General features: G+C 43.2%; 1 protein-coding gene across 4 annotated transcripts in view; it reads left to right on the top strand.

The window, feature by feature from the left end:
• The first annotated feature begins 10959 nt into the window (after positions 1 to 10959).
• BRAF (B-Raf proto-oncogene, serine/threonine kinase) overlaps positions 10960 to 13807 on the top strand; it is a 144877-nt gene continuing 142029 nt past the window's right edge. For all 4 annotated transcript variants that reach the window (XM_070424037.1, XM_070424035.1, XM_070424036.1 and 1 more), the window contains exon 1: positions 10960 to 11104. In XM_070424037.1, coding sequence (XP_070280138.1) covers positions 10979 to 11104 — 126 coding nt within the window. In that variant the 5' untranslated portion in view covers positions 10960 to 10978. The remainder of the gene's footprint in view (positions 11105 to 13807) is intronic.

The following is a 13807-nucleotide window of genomic DNA, read 5'->3' as shown; positions in this document are numbered from 1 at the left end:
GACTGGGAATCAAACCATGACCTTCTGGTTCATAGGTTGATGATCAACCATTAAGCCATGCCTGCTGGGTTATATAGCAAAAGTACAGAGAATTGCCAAAAGTTGCCAAGTTGCCACATGTTAGGGAATGAGTGAGGGTGTGACAGAAGCAGTGGGATGGGGAGAAAGGTGGGCATGGATATAAAAGGCCAGAAGAAGGAATCCTGTGGTGATAAACTGTTCTGTATCTTGACTCTAGTGGTAGTTACACAAGCCTACACAGATAATAAAATCTCATAGAACTAAATACACACACTGTGCGATGGAAGAGATCAGTTTGGGACTTGTGAAATTTGCAGTGTCATGACATACCCAGTTGCAGACATCCAGTAGGTAGTTGGAAACTGAAGGTGTATGCCAGGTGAAGGGTGATAGCTAGATGTGACCCAGATTTAGAAGTCTTCGTTGTAAATAAAACCAAAGGAATGGGTAAGAGGGTAAAAGTTCTGTGAGAAAATAAATGGGCAAAGAATGGAACCTGGAGTGATATCAATAGTTAAGCTGCAAATGGTGACAGCTGACCCCAAAACGGAAAGCAGAAAAGAATTGGTGTTTTGTGAGGAAAATTAACAGTGTGGGGAGTCATGAAATCTAAGGTAACAGAGATTTTTGAGAAAAAGGAAATAGCCAACAGCATCAAATGCAAAAAAGGGAGTGACACTTCATACTGCGAGGCAAGGAAGGAGAATAAGCATGAATAAAAACGCACAGAAGTTTGTACTTGGGAGAGCTGGAAGCAATAGAGTTCACATCGTAAAGCCTCTATGTTCTCTGTGAAGTAGGAAGCAAGGACACAGAAAGGCCTCCACACCTAAGAATCAAAGACAAAAGCAAAACACAGATTTGAAAAGAGACATTAGCAACATTAAACACACAAAAAAAGTAGTTGAAGTTCTGATGTCTGTTAAATTGGGTTACTATTAAAGACTTGTATACTGTATACAAGGCTCTCCCAGAGCAATGGTGTTCAAACAAACAAACAAAGACTGTCATTGTTCAGATTCCATAAAAGCCTGGCACAGTATCTGGCACTCAATGAGTATGCAATAAATATTTGTTGAATAAATGAAGAAGTAAAAAATGAGACACCATAAAAATATCTTAAGAACAAGAAGGTACCAGGAAGATTTTGCTGCAAATGTTTATAATAAAAAAATAAAAAATACATATTTAAATAATACGAAGAATTTAAGATATGAGAAAATTTCTAATTGATTCATAGAGATAAATAACAGGGTCTTATTAAAAACCCAGAAAGACTCAGCAAAAATCTTGTCTCATGGGTGTTTTGTTGTTGTTGTTGTTAATCCTCACCCCAGGACATTACTTTTCCAAGGAAGGGAGGGAGGAGGGAGGAGGGAAAGAAAAAGAGAAAGAGAAACATTGATGTGAGAGAGACACCTCCACTAGTTGCCTCCTGCACACACCCCAACTGGGTACAGAAAGAGAACCTGCAATCTAGGAACATGCCTGTGATCAGGAATCGAACCCAAGACCTTTCAGTGTGCAGGCCAATGCTCTCACCAATAAGCAACAAGGGCCAGGGCTCATGGGCTCTTGTTATTTATAAATCATGATGCAAAAGTTTCATTCCAATAAATAGATACTAGGCAGATAAAATAAGAAGGTAAAAATTAATGCTATATTAATAGTAAATAGATGCCTAACAAGTTTTTAATTGCCTAAAAAAAATTCATTTGAAAACTTATCATGATGCTTTATTACCATAAGTTTGTATTACCTATCTATCTATCTATCTATCCTAGCTAATAATAGACAAACATGGTAATTAACCATACCTCCAACATGCTTCCCATTGGCTAATTAGGGCGATATGCAAATTAAATGCCAACCAAGATGGTGGCTGGCAGCCAGGCAGCTGAAGTGAACAGGAGGCTTGCTTGCTCCAGTGATGGAGGAATCCAAGGTTCCCCGCCTGCCGCTGCCAGCCTCTGAGCTGCACTCTAAGAAACAATGTTGCAATTATAGAAGCTAAACAAACCCCAGAAACCTGCTTTCAGCCAGCCAGGCCTCAGACCTGGAGCTGCAACAGTGTTTCAATTATAGAAGCCAAACAAACCCAGATACCTGCTTTCAGCAGCCGAGGTCTCAGAGCTGGAGCTGAGCCTCAGAGCTAAAGCCGGCTCTCAGCTCCAGTGACAGCCATAAAAGGTAAATAAATCCCAGAATTAAAAAAAAAAAAAGAAAAAAGAGGTTGGGAGCTTCAGTCACCTGCCAGCCTGAAAACGGCCCTCAGCCCCTCACCCAGACTGGCCAGGCATCCCAGTGCGGACCCCCACCCTGAAGGGGGTGTGACCAGCTGCAAACAGCCATCATCCCCTCATCCAGGCTGGCCAGACACCGAAGCGGGAACCCCACCCTGATCTGGGACACCATTCAGGGCAAACCAGCCGGCCCCCTCCCATGCACCAGGCCTCTATCCTATATAGTAAAAGGGTAATATGCAAACTGACCCTAACAGCAGAAGGACTGGGAATGACTGGTCACTATGACACACACTGACCACCAGGGCGCAGATGCTCAATGCAGGAGCTGCCCTCTGGTGGTCAGTGAGCTCTCACATGGGAGGAGCTCTACTCAGCCACAAGCCAGGCTGACGGCTGCCAGTACAGCGGTGGTGGTGGGAGCCTCTCCTGCCTCCTCAGCAGCGTTAAGTATGTCTGACTGCAGTTTAGGCCTGCTCCCCACTGGCAAGTGGACATCCCCTGAGGGCTGCCGGGCTGCCAGAGGGATGTCTGATTGCCATCTTAGGCCCAATCCCCTGGGGAGTGGGCCTAAGCCAGCAGGGGGTCATCCCCTGAGGGGTCCCAGACAGCGAGAGGGCACAGGCCGGGCTAAGGGACCCCTCCCTCCCCAAGTGCACAAATTTTTGTGCACCGGGCCTCTAGTATATATATAAAAGCCTAAGTGACCGTTCAACTAGTAGCTATGACATGCCATGACCACCAGGGGGCAGATGTTCAACACAGGAGTTGCTGAGCTGCGGTTGACTTGGCAGCTACAGTTCTTGGTTTTTGGGTGACGCACCCAGAGCCAGAGGAGAAGGAACCCGATTCCGGGGTGTGTCACCGAGAACCACCCTCTCGCAATCTGAGACCCCTTGGAGGATGTTGAAGAGCCGGTTTCGGTCCAATCCCCACAGGCCAGGGTGAGGGACCCCATCAGTGCATGAATCCGTGCACCGGGCCTCTAGTTTTTACATAATAAAAGAAAAATTTCTTTCAACATTTTTTTAAAATCTCAAATGTACAGAAAAGTTAAAAGAACAGTATTACAAGCACACTACTAGATGAGGCCTTCATCCAGATTTCCCAAATTATTATTTTGTCACCTTTTCATTTTTCTATCTCCATTTTTTCTGACTATTTAAAGTAAGTTGCAGACCTGATAACATTTCAGCCCTAAACACTTCACCATTCATCTTATGAAAACAAAGATATTAAATTAATTAACATGAATTAATTCACCATTATCATTTAATATACAGCCCATACTTAAACTTCTTCAACTGTTCCAAAAATGTCTCTTATACTTTATTTTCTTATCCAGGATTCAGGGTAATTGAATTTAACTGTTAGGTCTCTTTAATTTTTTTTTTAGTCTAGAATAGCTCCCTTGACTTTCTGCCCTTGACATTTTGTTTTTTGAGTTAGTGTTGGTTGTATTACAAAATGTCCCATATTCTAGATTGGATTGTTTTGTCACAGTTACATTCAAGTTTAACATTTTTTGGGCCAAATACCACATAGATGATGCACTGCCATCAGGACTTACATAACATTGTCACCTTATTGGTGATGCTAAGTGTAATAGTTTGATTAATTTAGTGGCTGCCAGATCTCTCCATTGCAAATGTATACTTCCCCATTTATAATTAATAAATATGTGTGGTGGCATTATGAAAGCATATGACTGTCCTGTGCACCAATGGTCTTTTACTCAATAATCATTTTAGCAACAATTAATGGTCCTGATGTGGAATAATTATTGGTGGTTGCAAAATGATGCTTTTCTAATTCTATCATGTCCTTGCTCTTGAGTATACCAAGGGGCATCCGGTACAAGCTCAATTTATACATTTCCTGCCCCAGATCTGGAATCAGCCATTTCTCAAAGGAGCCCTCATTACTTTTAGTGGAGAATGCCATTTTCAAAATCAAAATTCAGCCGTCAGGCATACTTATTGTTATCCTAGGCACCTCTTCCAGTGGGCAGAGCTAAGCCTATATCTACAACTATGTACAATATATATACTATATAAGTGTATATACACATATGTATATATACTTATTTGGTTCATATACTTATACTTACGTTGTATATATACATATATATACTTTTTTATATATATTTTATTGATTTTTTACAGAGAGGAAGGGAGAGGGACAGAGAATCAGAAACATCGATGAGAGAGAAACATCAATCAGCCGTCTCCTGCACACACCCCACTGGGGATGTGCCCGCAGCCAAGGTACATGCCCTTGACTGGAATCGAACCTGGGACCCTTGAGTCTGCAGACCGACGCTCTATCTACTAAGCCAAACCAGTCAGGGCTACATATATATACTTATATATATTTCTATAACTCCTCTATATATTAACTAGCATATATTCTTTTAAAAATTATATATGTCTATGTAAGTGTACATATATATATTTTTTCACTTATATCCCACATTAATGCTGCTACTTCCAATTCAAATCCAATGTCACAGGTTTCTTCTTCAATTTTTGTGTTCCATATGTGTTTCTTTTTTAAAAATATTTTTTATTGATTTCAGAGAGGAAGGATAGAGATAGATAGAAACATCAATGATGAGAGAGAATCATTGATAGGCTGCCTCCTGCACATCCCCTACTCAGGGGGATTGAGCCTGCAACCCAGGCATGTGCCCTTGGCTGGAATCGAACCTGGGACCCTTTAGTCCACAGGCCAACGCTCTATCCACTGAGCAAAACTGGCTAGGGCCCATATGTGTTTCTTACTTTTTCCACATAAGAACCCTGATTCCCAACATCAATGTACATACTCATTTGATCTATCCCACAATAAATACAAATTGTTTCATAATTCCAAAACCAATATCATTACCCATGACAAACCGTCTAAATAAAGTTAAAGATTTGTTTGTAGTTTATTTTGTTCTTAGAATATATTCTGGTCAGCACTTAATCAGAAACAGAAGCACCAGGAAATGTAAATAGTAAGGAATGTATAGGGATTTGATCTTGTGCAATGTGGAGCTTTAAAAAAATTATTATCCTTTTAAAAATATATGTTTTTATTGATTTTAGAGAGAGAGAAAGGGAGAGGGATAGATAGCAGCTGGCTGCCCCCCCCCCCCCCGGGGATCGAGTCTGCAACCTACGCATCTGCCTTGACCAGGAATCAAACCAGTGACCTCTTGATTCATGGGTCAACGCTCAACCACTGACCCACACCAACCAGGCAATGTGGAGCTTTTTAAACAGTCTATGTAAAAGCCAGGTGTCTGCTGCTGGAATCTAAAATCCTCAAGGCAGATAGGAAGAAAAGGTAGAGGTGACGTGGTGTAAACAGGGATAACGTGCAACCTGTGAGGTGGAGCCAGAATACAAGAGACTGCAATACAAGTCAGACTCTCACTACCTCAGGCTGTCATCACAACTCCAGTGATAGGGGTCCTGCAGGAGAAGCCTCGCCCTTAAGTGTGTATCCCATAAAAATGGTAATAGTTATTGTCATTTCTGGCTTACAGAGGAGAGTTGTTGTTCTAAGAGTTACCCTCACAAGCACATTTCTTATAGCTGTGGTGAAAAGACTTTGCTCTGGACCCTCTCTGGGGATATATTTAAGGACTAGGTAAGCAGGTCTTCTATTATGGAAGAGGATTTTGGGAAACAATTCCAGTTTAGCTAATTCGACACAGTGAATCTATGATACTCTGTAGTCAGAAAACTACATACAAAAGCTACTTGAATTATTTTCTCTGTGTAGTTATGTTATTAATTTGGTATACAATTAAGTTCATTTTGTTAGATTTTACTTTTTTCACTTACTACATGTCTCCTATAGTAAACTATATTAAAAGATATACTCAGAAAAGTCTCCCCCCCACCTGATATCCTCCACCCCATTCTGACCCATCCTTTATCAGGTACTAGTTTCCCCTAGTTTAATACAAGAAGGTAGCATACGGTATGTGTCTACTATACCTTGCAATATAAGCAAACGTAAAAAAAAAAAAATTAACATCCCAAATTACTAAATCCACAAAGACTATTTCAAAGAATTCTATATCTTAACACATCCCAGGGTAGTAGAAACAAGATGTTATAAAATGAAATAACATACTGATATAAATATCTTTTGGTAAATGTTAGAAATATATCTAACACATTTCATGAACCTAAAAGCGAGGTCTTTCTTTAAGAATTAAAAAGTGTGGGAAATGTGAGTTCAGTAGAGAAGATGACAACGATGCTAAAAAGACTAAAAATCTAGACTTGGTGTAACAGGATTTTATTTTTAAAAACCACAACGGTTTTTGTCAACTATAGGTTTCATATGTGCCAATAATCAGGTGGAGTTGCTTATATGGTTTTTTATTATATTAACAAAAGCACGGTTCCTAGGTTATAGCAATAAGAGATTCTATTCTCTGTTGGACCAGATCTGGAATAGTGTTCAATTCATGGGACCACATTTTAAGAGCACTGAAAAGAGTACACAGAAATAAGAGAAAACGCTTTGAAGAGAGAACTAAAGGAAACAGAACTTCCTTCAAATGTTTGAAAGCAATTTCATAGAATAAGCTCATCCTGTGTTCCTCTAGAAGGCAAAACTCACATCAGAATATGGATATCGTAAGAAGCGGATTTCAATTCAACTTCAGAAAAAATAATTATCCTTCAATGTACAGTATTAGTGAAGTCCCCATCACTAAAGAATTAAGATGGAGTCTGGAATTCCACAGAGGAAATTCCTATGCCTCTCAGTAGGAAGGTTGTGCTGAATCAACTTCATGATTCAATTTTCTATTCACACCTAAATAGCTTCTGAGAGTAGCCATTTATTAAATAATACAGGATGTGGTATTTGAAGTGATGACCTTGATTCATACATAAAATATTAAGCTGTTATTAGCTATACATCATTGAATGCGGTTGGAACTGGGTAGGTCTGGCTCTCGGGTAGAACTATTCAGTGTCTATTAGAATGCAGGATTGAAGATAGAAATGCCCGCCAATTGGAAATAAACTCATCTCCAGGGAAGAGAGGGTCAGACATATCAGCAAGACTTCTTAGTATCTCAGTCATCAGCTGGAGCAATGTTCTAAACAGTGCTTCTCACCTAGATTTGTTTTCCAGCTTCCTGTGAATACATGAATGCCTTGGGGTAAAGGGGACTGTGAGCAAGACCTAAAAGAACGGTGACTAAAATGCATGTTAAGACTTTAGAATGCAAGATAATACTGTGTTGGTGCCCATATGACATACTACAACACAAAGGGAGGTGTGCTTTCTTTCTGCTCAGAACACAAACTGGCTGGGCACCAAGAACACAGTGCCACTGCTTTGTGTAGAGGATTGCAGCACCTCAACCGTGCCTGTGGCAGCATTGTGATTTTGGTGGAAGTGCCAAAGAGGAGACAGTTAGGGTATGTCCAATGGTGAAGGACCTGCATTTATTTCTGCATGCAGTGGGGTTTCAGAAGCTAATGAAAGAAGGTAAGGGCTTCTTCATTAGCATACTAGGATGTCTTGGTGATTTCCAGTGATAAAAGAGGGAGAATTTGAATATAGAATCCCTTCTGGAGAAGGTGACATAAGCAGCCATTTCTACAGAGTAGCCAGTACATTACTGTAAACACGATCTGTCTGTAAATTAAACATACATGTAAATTCTTTGACACTTCTTCCATTGAGAGATAGGATCTAAATCCTCTCTCCTTCAATTTGTGCTGGACTTTGTAACTTACCTGTATCCAATAAAATGCAGCAGAAGTGATGCTGTGTAACTTTGGAGGCTAGGTCATACAATGCATTACAGCTTTCACCTTGCTTACAGGAACACTAGCATTTGGAGCCCTTCGGCCACCTTGCAAGAAGTCTGACTACCCTGAGGCAAACATGCCATGAGGAAGCTCAAGCCACATGAAGAGAGTATCCTTAGGTATTTTGGCTGACTGCTCAGTTTCAACCACCAAACCTGTGAGGAAATATGTCTCCAGATAATTGCCATCCCAACCCATTGAGACACCCCCCAGGCTCACCCCTCCACATGAGCTCCCAGACGTCATGGAGCAGAGAAAAGCCTTGTCTGAATTCTGACTGAGAGGGTAACTTTATATTTCATAAAGGGCAAAACTATAATATTTTACCCTCACAATGATAATTAGGTAGGTTGGCCTGGCATTATTACCACTCTCATTTTATAGATTCAAACAACACTTGGAGAGTATAATGCTAAGCAAAGCAAGTCAGAGAAAGTATCACATGATCTGACTCATACGTGGAATATGAAGAACAAAGTAAACTGATGAACAAAATAGATCCAGAGACATAGAATCCTGGAACAGACTGCCGAATCTCAGATGGAAGGCAGGGGTAGGTGGGTGGCTGGGAGGAGATTAACCAAAGAATTTATATGCATAACCCATGGACACAGACAATAGTGTGGTGAAGGCCTGGGGCTGGGGGCGGGTGAGGGGACATCTGTAATACTTTCAACAATAAAGATAAATTTTAAAAATAAATGGGTAAAACAACAAAAAACAGTGATTTGAGCTTACCTGCTTTGAGGTTAAATAGCCAAAATGTGGCATGCTGACACTAAAATCCTGATTTTTGGACTCCAAAGTTTATGCTTTCTTTATATTTTCCCATCTGGATACTGTGGGGCATTAGAATGGCCTAGGGAAATCAAATAAAATATATCCAAACTTTGAAGACAAGTTCAGAAAGTGTTGAATAAATGGAAGCTAACAAGAAGCAATATTAACTGGGTGATATCAGCCATTCTGTGAAGAAATAACCATGTAAGATAAGATTTACAGATTGTTGCTAGTAAGGAAGACTATAGTTTAAAATGGAACAAATTAAAAAAATAATCTTAGAACTTTTAACCTTTGAGACAATGTTTTAATGATGTAATATTTTCAGAGGCTGATTTTTTTAAATGAAATAAGTCTGTTAGAGAATTAAAAAACCTGCCAGTTTTGTTTCAGATGAAATCAAACTGGCTGATGGTGCTATTTTAGTCTGCTTAGAAGTATATCCTGATAATAAAGAGGGCACTTCAGACTACGGCTTGATGACATTATCCCTTATGATCATCTTCATTTATTCTACTTTTCCAAGCCACCTTTTGATTTAAATTTAGTTCCTCCAGGCGACTTTCCTACTTGGAGAAGAAAGTACAATGATACTAACAAAGCATACCATGCTTATTCGATAGGTCGTATTTTGTATATTTCAATGTGGAGGGATATTGGTATTCTGATTAACCAAGCAGCCTCGCAAACTTCTTACCTTGGGAGTGAGGGTCAGCTCCCAGGCTCATGTTGACTCTGTCAATATGCAGACCTCCTGCTTCAGAGGTCAATAGGACAGCTTTCTACCTCTTGACTCATCCTGAATACAGTGAGGTCATTGGTGACTTCCCCATTCATGGCACGCACAAAGGTGCAGAGTCCACTCAGGGCTTCTCATGTCTTGACTTTTAGGTTCCTTTAGCGATTAACTCCCACCATCAGGAGCCACAGTAACTTCCACTATGTTTGTCACGACCATTTCTCCCTTCCTTAAGTTGTGTTTTCCTCCCTGAGTAGTCCCCTTTTCCTTTAAAATAGATGTATTTTTAATAACGAACTGGGTTTCCTTAATTCCGCTCTGTCACTGGGCCTCTCCAAAGGAATTTACCTCTCTCCTTCCTTAATAGTTTTCATGCATAGTTTGCACAGAGAATGCCTTGGAATGTTCTGTTATAAAAAGCACGACGGTATTTAACATATTTTGAATGGTTTTCTTCAAAACAAACATGATCAAAGTTTTGATGTTTCAGATGGCTAGAATATTCTGTGCCTCGGGCCGGCCCTAGCACTTGGAAAGCGCTCCATGTCCGACATTTGTCAAATGAGTGAACCTGGAAAACGAACAATATCCTAGAAGGAAACATTTCATTCCCCAACGAGGGAAACAACCGGCCGAACGCCTTTCAGACTTCCATTTAGATTCACTTGAACAGGCCGGACCCGTGCACGAGGAGGATACGCGCATCATTCTGAGAGGCCGGCTGTTCCTCCGCGCGTTCCTGTCAAATTCTACCCGGCGGTGGCAGCCTCGGGGGTTCACGTCTTAGTTTTATGACAGGGACGTTCGTTGTGCAGGAAATAACAGGAGAATGGGCTTCCCCGTCCTCCTCCCTCCAGGATTTCAACTTCTCCTCGAACTCCGCTAGGGAGTCCCTGTTGCGGAGCAGGCTTAGGACCACGAGGAGCATCGAGCAGGAACCCGAAGCCATGGAAACGGCGGAAGGAAAGAAACCGCTGAGCGCCGCGGCGCGCAGGACGCGAAGGAAGCCTCCCCAGGCGAGGGCGCGAGGGCGCTCCTAGGATTACGTCACGCACCCGGATGACGTAACGGCGGTGACGCGCGGGTGACGCCATCGCCGCGGCGCCTTCTAGTGGTCTCCGCCCCCTTCCCCCGCCCCCCGCCTAGCGTCCTTCCCCCAATCCCCTCAGGCTCCGCTGCGTTGGGGGCCGCGGGCCGGTTCCTGAGGTGGCCCAGCGCCCTCCCGCCGCCGGCGCCGCCCGGCCGTCGCCCCCCGCCGCCCCCCGCCTCCGCCTCCCCCCCCCCCCCCCCCCCCGCCCTCCGCCTCCCTTCCCCCTCCCCGCCCAGCAGCGGTCGCTGGAGCCCCGGCTCTCGGTTATAAGATGGCGGCGCTGAGCGGCGACGGCGGCGCGGAGCAGGGCCAGGCTCTGTTCAACGGGGACATGGAGCCCGAGGCCGGCGCCGGCGCCGCGGCCTCTTCGGCTGCGGACCCCGCCATCCCCGAGGAGGTGAGTGCCGGCGCCCCCTGCACCCTTCCCGTCTCGGCTCGGCCGGCGGGTGTTTATTTGGGGGGAAGAGGTGGCGCTGGGGGCTCCGGCGCCCTCAGCCACCCTCTCCTTGGGGCTCTGCGGGTGGGAGGTGCGTCTCCCCCCGGTCCCTCTCCGTCCTGCAGCTCCTCGCTACGTAAACACACACGATGGCCCGGGGGGTTCCCCTGGCCCGCACCCCTGCCCGGGGGGTTCGGGGAGCGGTGGTGGAGCAGGAGGCTCTCCGTAGGGGGCGAGCCTCAGGGTTGGTCCTAGGTCACGGCTGGCTGGAGGGAGACAGGCGCGCATCCCCGAGACGTTTTCGTTATTCCGGGCGGGGGGCGGCGGGGGGCGGCGGCATCCCGGCGGCAGATGTGGGCTCGGAGCCGGGCCGGGCGTCCAGCCCCAGGTACCGTGGTGTCGGTCATGATGACAGGGTCCTGGGGATGATGGGGCGCATCCCGCCCTCTCTGCTCTCGCGGACTGTCCCCCTTTCCAGGCCGCTGCCCTCCCTTCTACTTCTCTACTTTTGGGGGGAATGTCTCTTCACCGGTTTTACCCAGCGGCTGGTTTTGCTTTACTCTGTACTTTTTCCAGCCTCAACCCCCACTTGCCACTCTCCCTTTCATCCCGGGCTCAGGACCCTGCGTTCCGAAGGTTGGTCGGGGCTCCCGCGCCCCATCCCCACCTGCCGGCCCGCCCGCCTGCTGACCTCAGCTCCTATCTACTGAAGACCACTTTCTGCACTTCTCTGTCCCCTGGTCCTCTTGGGGCCCTTGGCTGCATCCCACGGCCCCCCGACTTCATGCCCCGGCTCCCCGGCATTGTTACCCATTGTTCGCTCCACCAATCCTTCCGAACGCTTTGGAGCTGCTTACCTTCTGAATCCTGAAGCTGTCAAGATTCCATCAGGTTTCACTTGCACAGCCGGCACTTTTCTGGTGGTTCTTCCATTGTCCATTCACACCTCTCTATTTATTCCTACCGGTTTTTTTAAAAATAGGTTTGATTGCCTTCCTTCTGTTGTCCTTCCTTCTGTCCCAGTTTTTTTCTTTCACTTTTTGCTTTTTAGCCGTGGCTTCTCTCAGCCTCTTTTTTTTTTTTGCATTATTGAGCTTATCACCTTGTCAAATGAGTTTATTTCCATTGTGTTTTTTATTACATAAAATTTATCATATTTCGTATTTGGCATTTTATTACATAAAATAACACACTTCATTATACTTACAAGTAATGAGATAATCTATGGTATAACAACTGCGCTTTACAGTTCTTGATCAGATAGCGTGGCTTATGCCGTTGACTGTGCTCAAAGTTCTCTTTCCTTCCTGCTAGTTACATTTTGTTTCTCAATTCTCATAACGTTTCATTCTTTCTTCTTTCTGTCTATGCAATTCTTTTTCCTGCTTCATCATCTTTACTTTGTAAATTCATTTGCTGTGCTTGCTCTAATTAGTATCGGTTTGTTCACAGTGTTTGTTTTTCATCCTCTTATACCACCTCCATCTATGCCCATGATGTGTTCTGTACCATCTTTTGATCTACTCTAAATTGTCTCATATATTCTTCTTTCTTAACAAAATTACACCATTTTCCACTTTACAGTTTGCATTTTTGCTCAGCTTGGTTTCCTCTTGGATTCTAAGGATAGAGCTCTTCCCTTCTTCCATTTACTAGTTTATTCTGTTTTCCTTGTCCCCAGTTGCCATTCATTTTGCCTTGTTTCCTGGCTTTTGGTACTTAACTTGCTGAAGCTTCCTCTTGTCTTCCCCACACCTCCACATTCCTTCTTATTTATAAACAGCTTTGTTCCGTTGACATGGAAATTTATTTTTAGGATACATTGTTTTTAATGGATAAATACTAGGGGTCACATCTGCTGTCTATTTTTTCCATGAATCGGATATGCCTTTGTCTTACCAGGCACAGGTGCCTCTAGGCTTGTTTTACTCTATAGATCACGTACCGTTTTGTTAAATTGTTATCTAGAAGAGTAGATAAATTAGTGTGTATGGCTCATGAAATTGTAGTTTTCTGATTATAGTATTGTTTACTGAGAATTTTGTTTCAGAGTTATTAGAATAGTTTGCAATGATATAGAGAAGGTGTTTGTAAAGTAGAATCTCTGTTATCCTATTTGAAAGGGCCAGATTGTTTGAACTCCACCCTCTGAAGATTCTGATTAGGTGAGAGCTAGGGCATGAGTTTCTGCATTTGCACACTTCCTAGGCAATTCTCATGAATCAATGCTTGAGTACCTCTAGGCCAGTTGGATTTAAGTTTAAATAGCCAATAATCGGAAAGCATATTCATATCTCCTGAAATCTTAAGGATACTTGAACAAATTTTAATTTGTGGCCCTGACCAGGTAGCTCAGTTGGTTAGAGCATCATCCAGATATGCCAACGTTTTGGGTTTGATCCCCGGTCAGGGCATATACAAGAAACAACCAATGAATGCATAAATAAGTAGAATAACTAATTTTAATTAGTTAAAAGTGTTTCCCTCTGCCTCCTTCATCCAGGTTTTAATGTCTAGTAATGAATAGTAGTTTTTCCTTTATACTTTTTTTATAAGAGCTGATAATAAATGTATTTGATGGGGAGAGGGATAAGTGATTAAAAATGGGTCTTTTTTAAATATAAATTTCAATGTCATGGTGGTAGAATAAATTTTTCCAAGAAA

The sequence above is a fragment of the Myotis yumanensis genome, unplaced genomic scaffold, assembly GCF_028538775.1.
Source record: "Myotis yumanensis isolate MYYU_CA2020_CCGP unplaced genomic scaffold, mMyoYum1.0.hap1 SCAF_9, whole genome shotgun sequence".
NCBI classification, from domain to species: domain Eukaryota; kingdom Metazoa; phylum Chordata; class Mammalia; order Chiroptera; family Vespertilionidae; genus Myotis; species Myotis yumanensis.
This window is presented reverse-complemented; position numbering and strand designations above follow the sequence as displayed.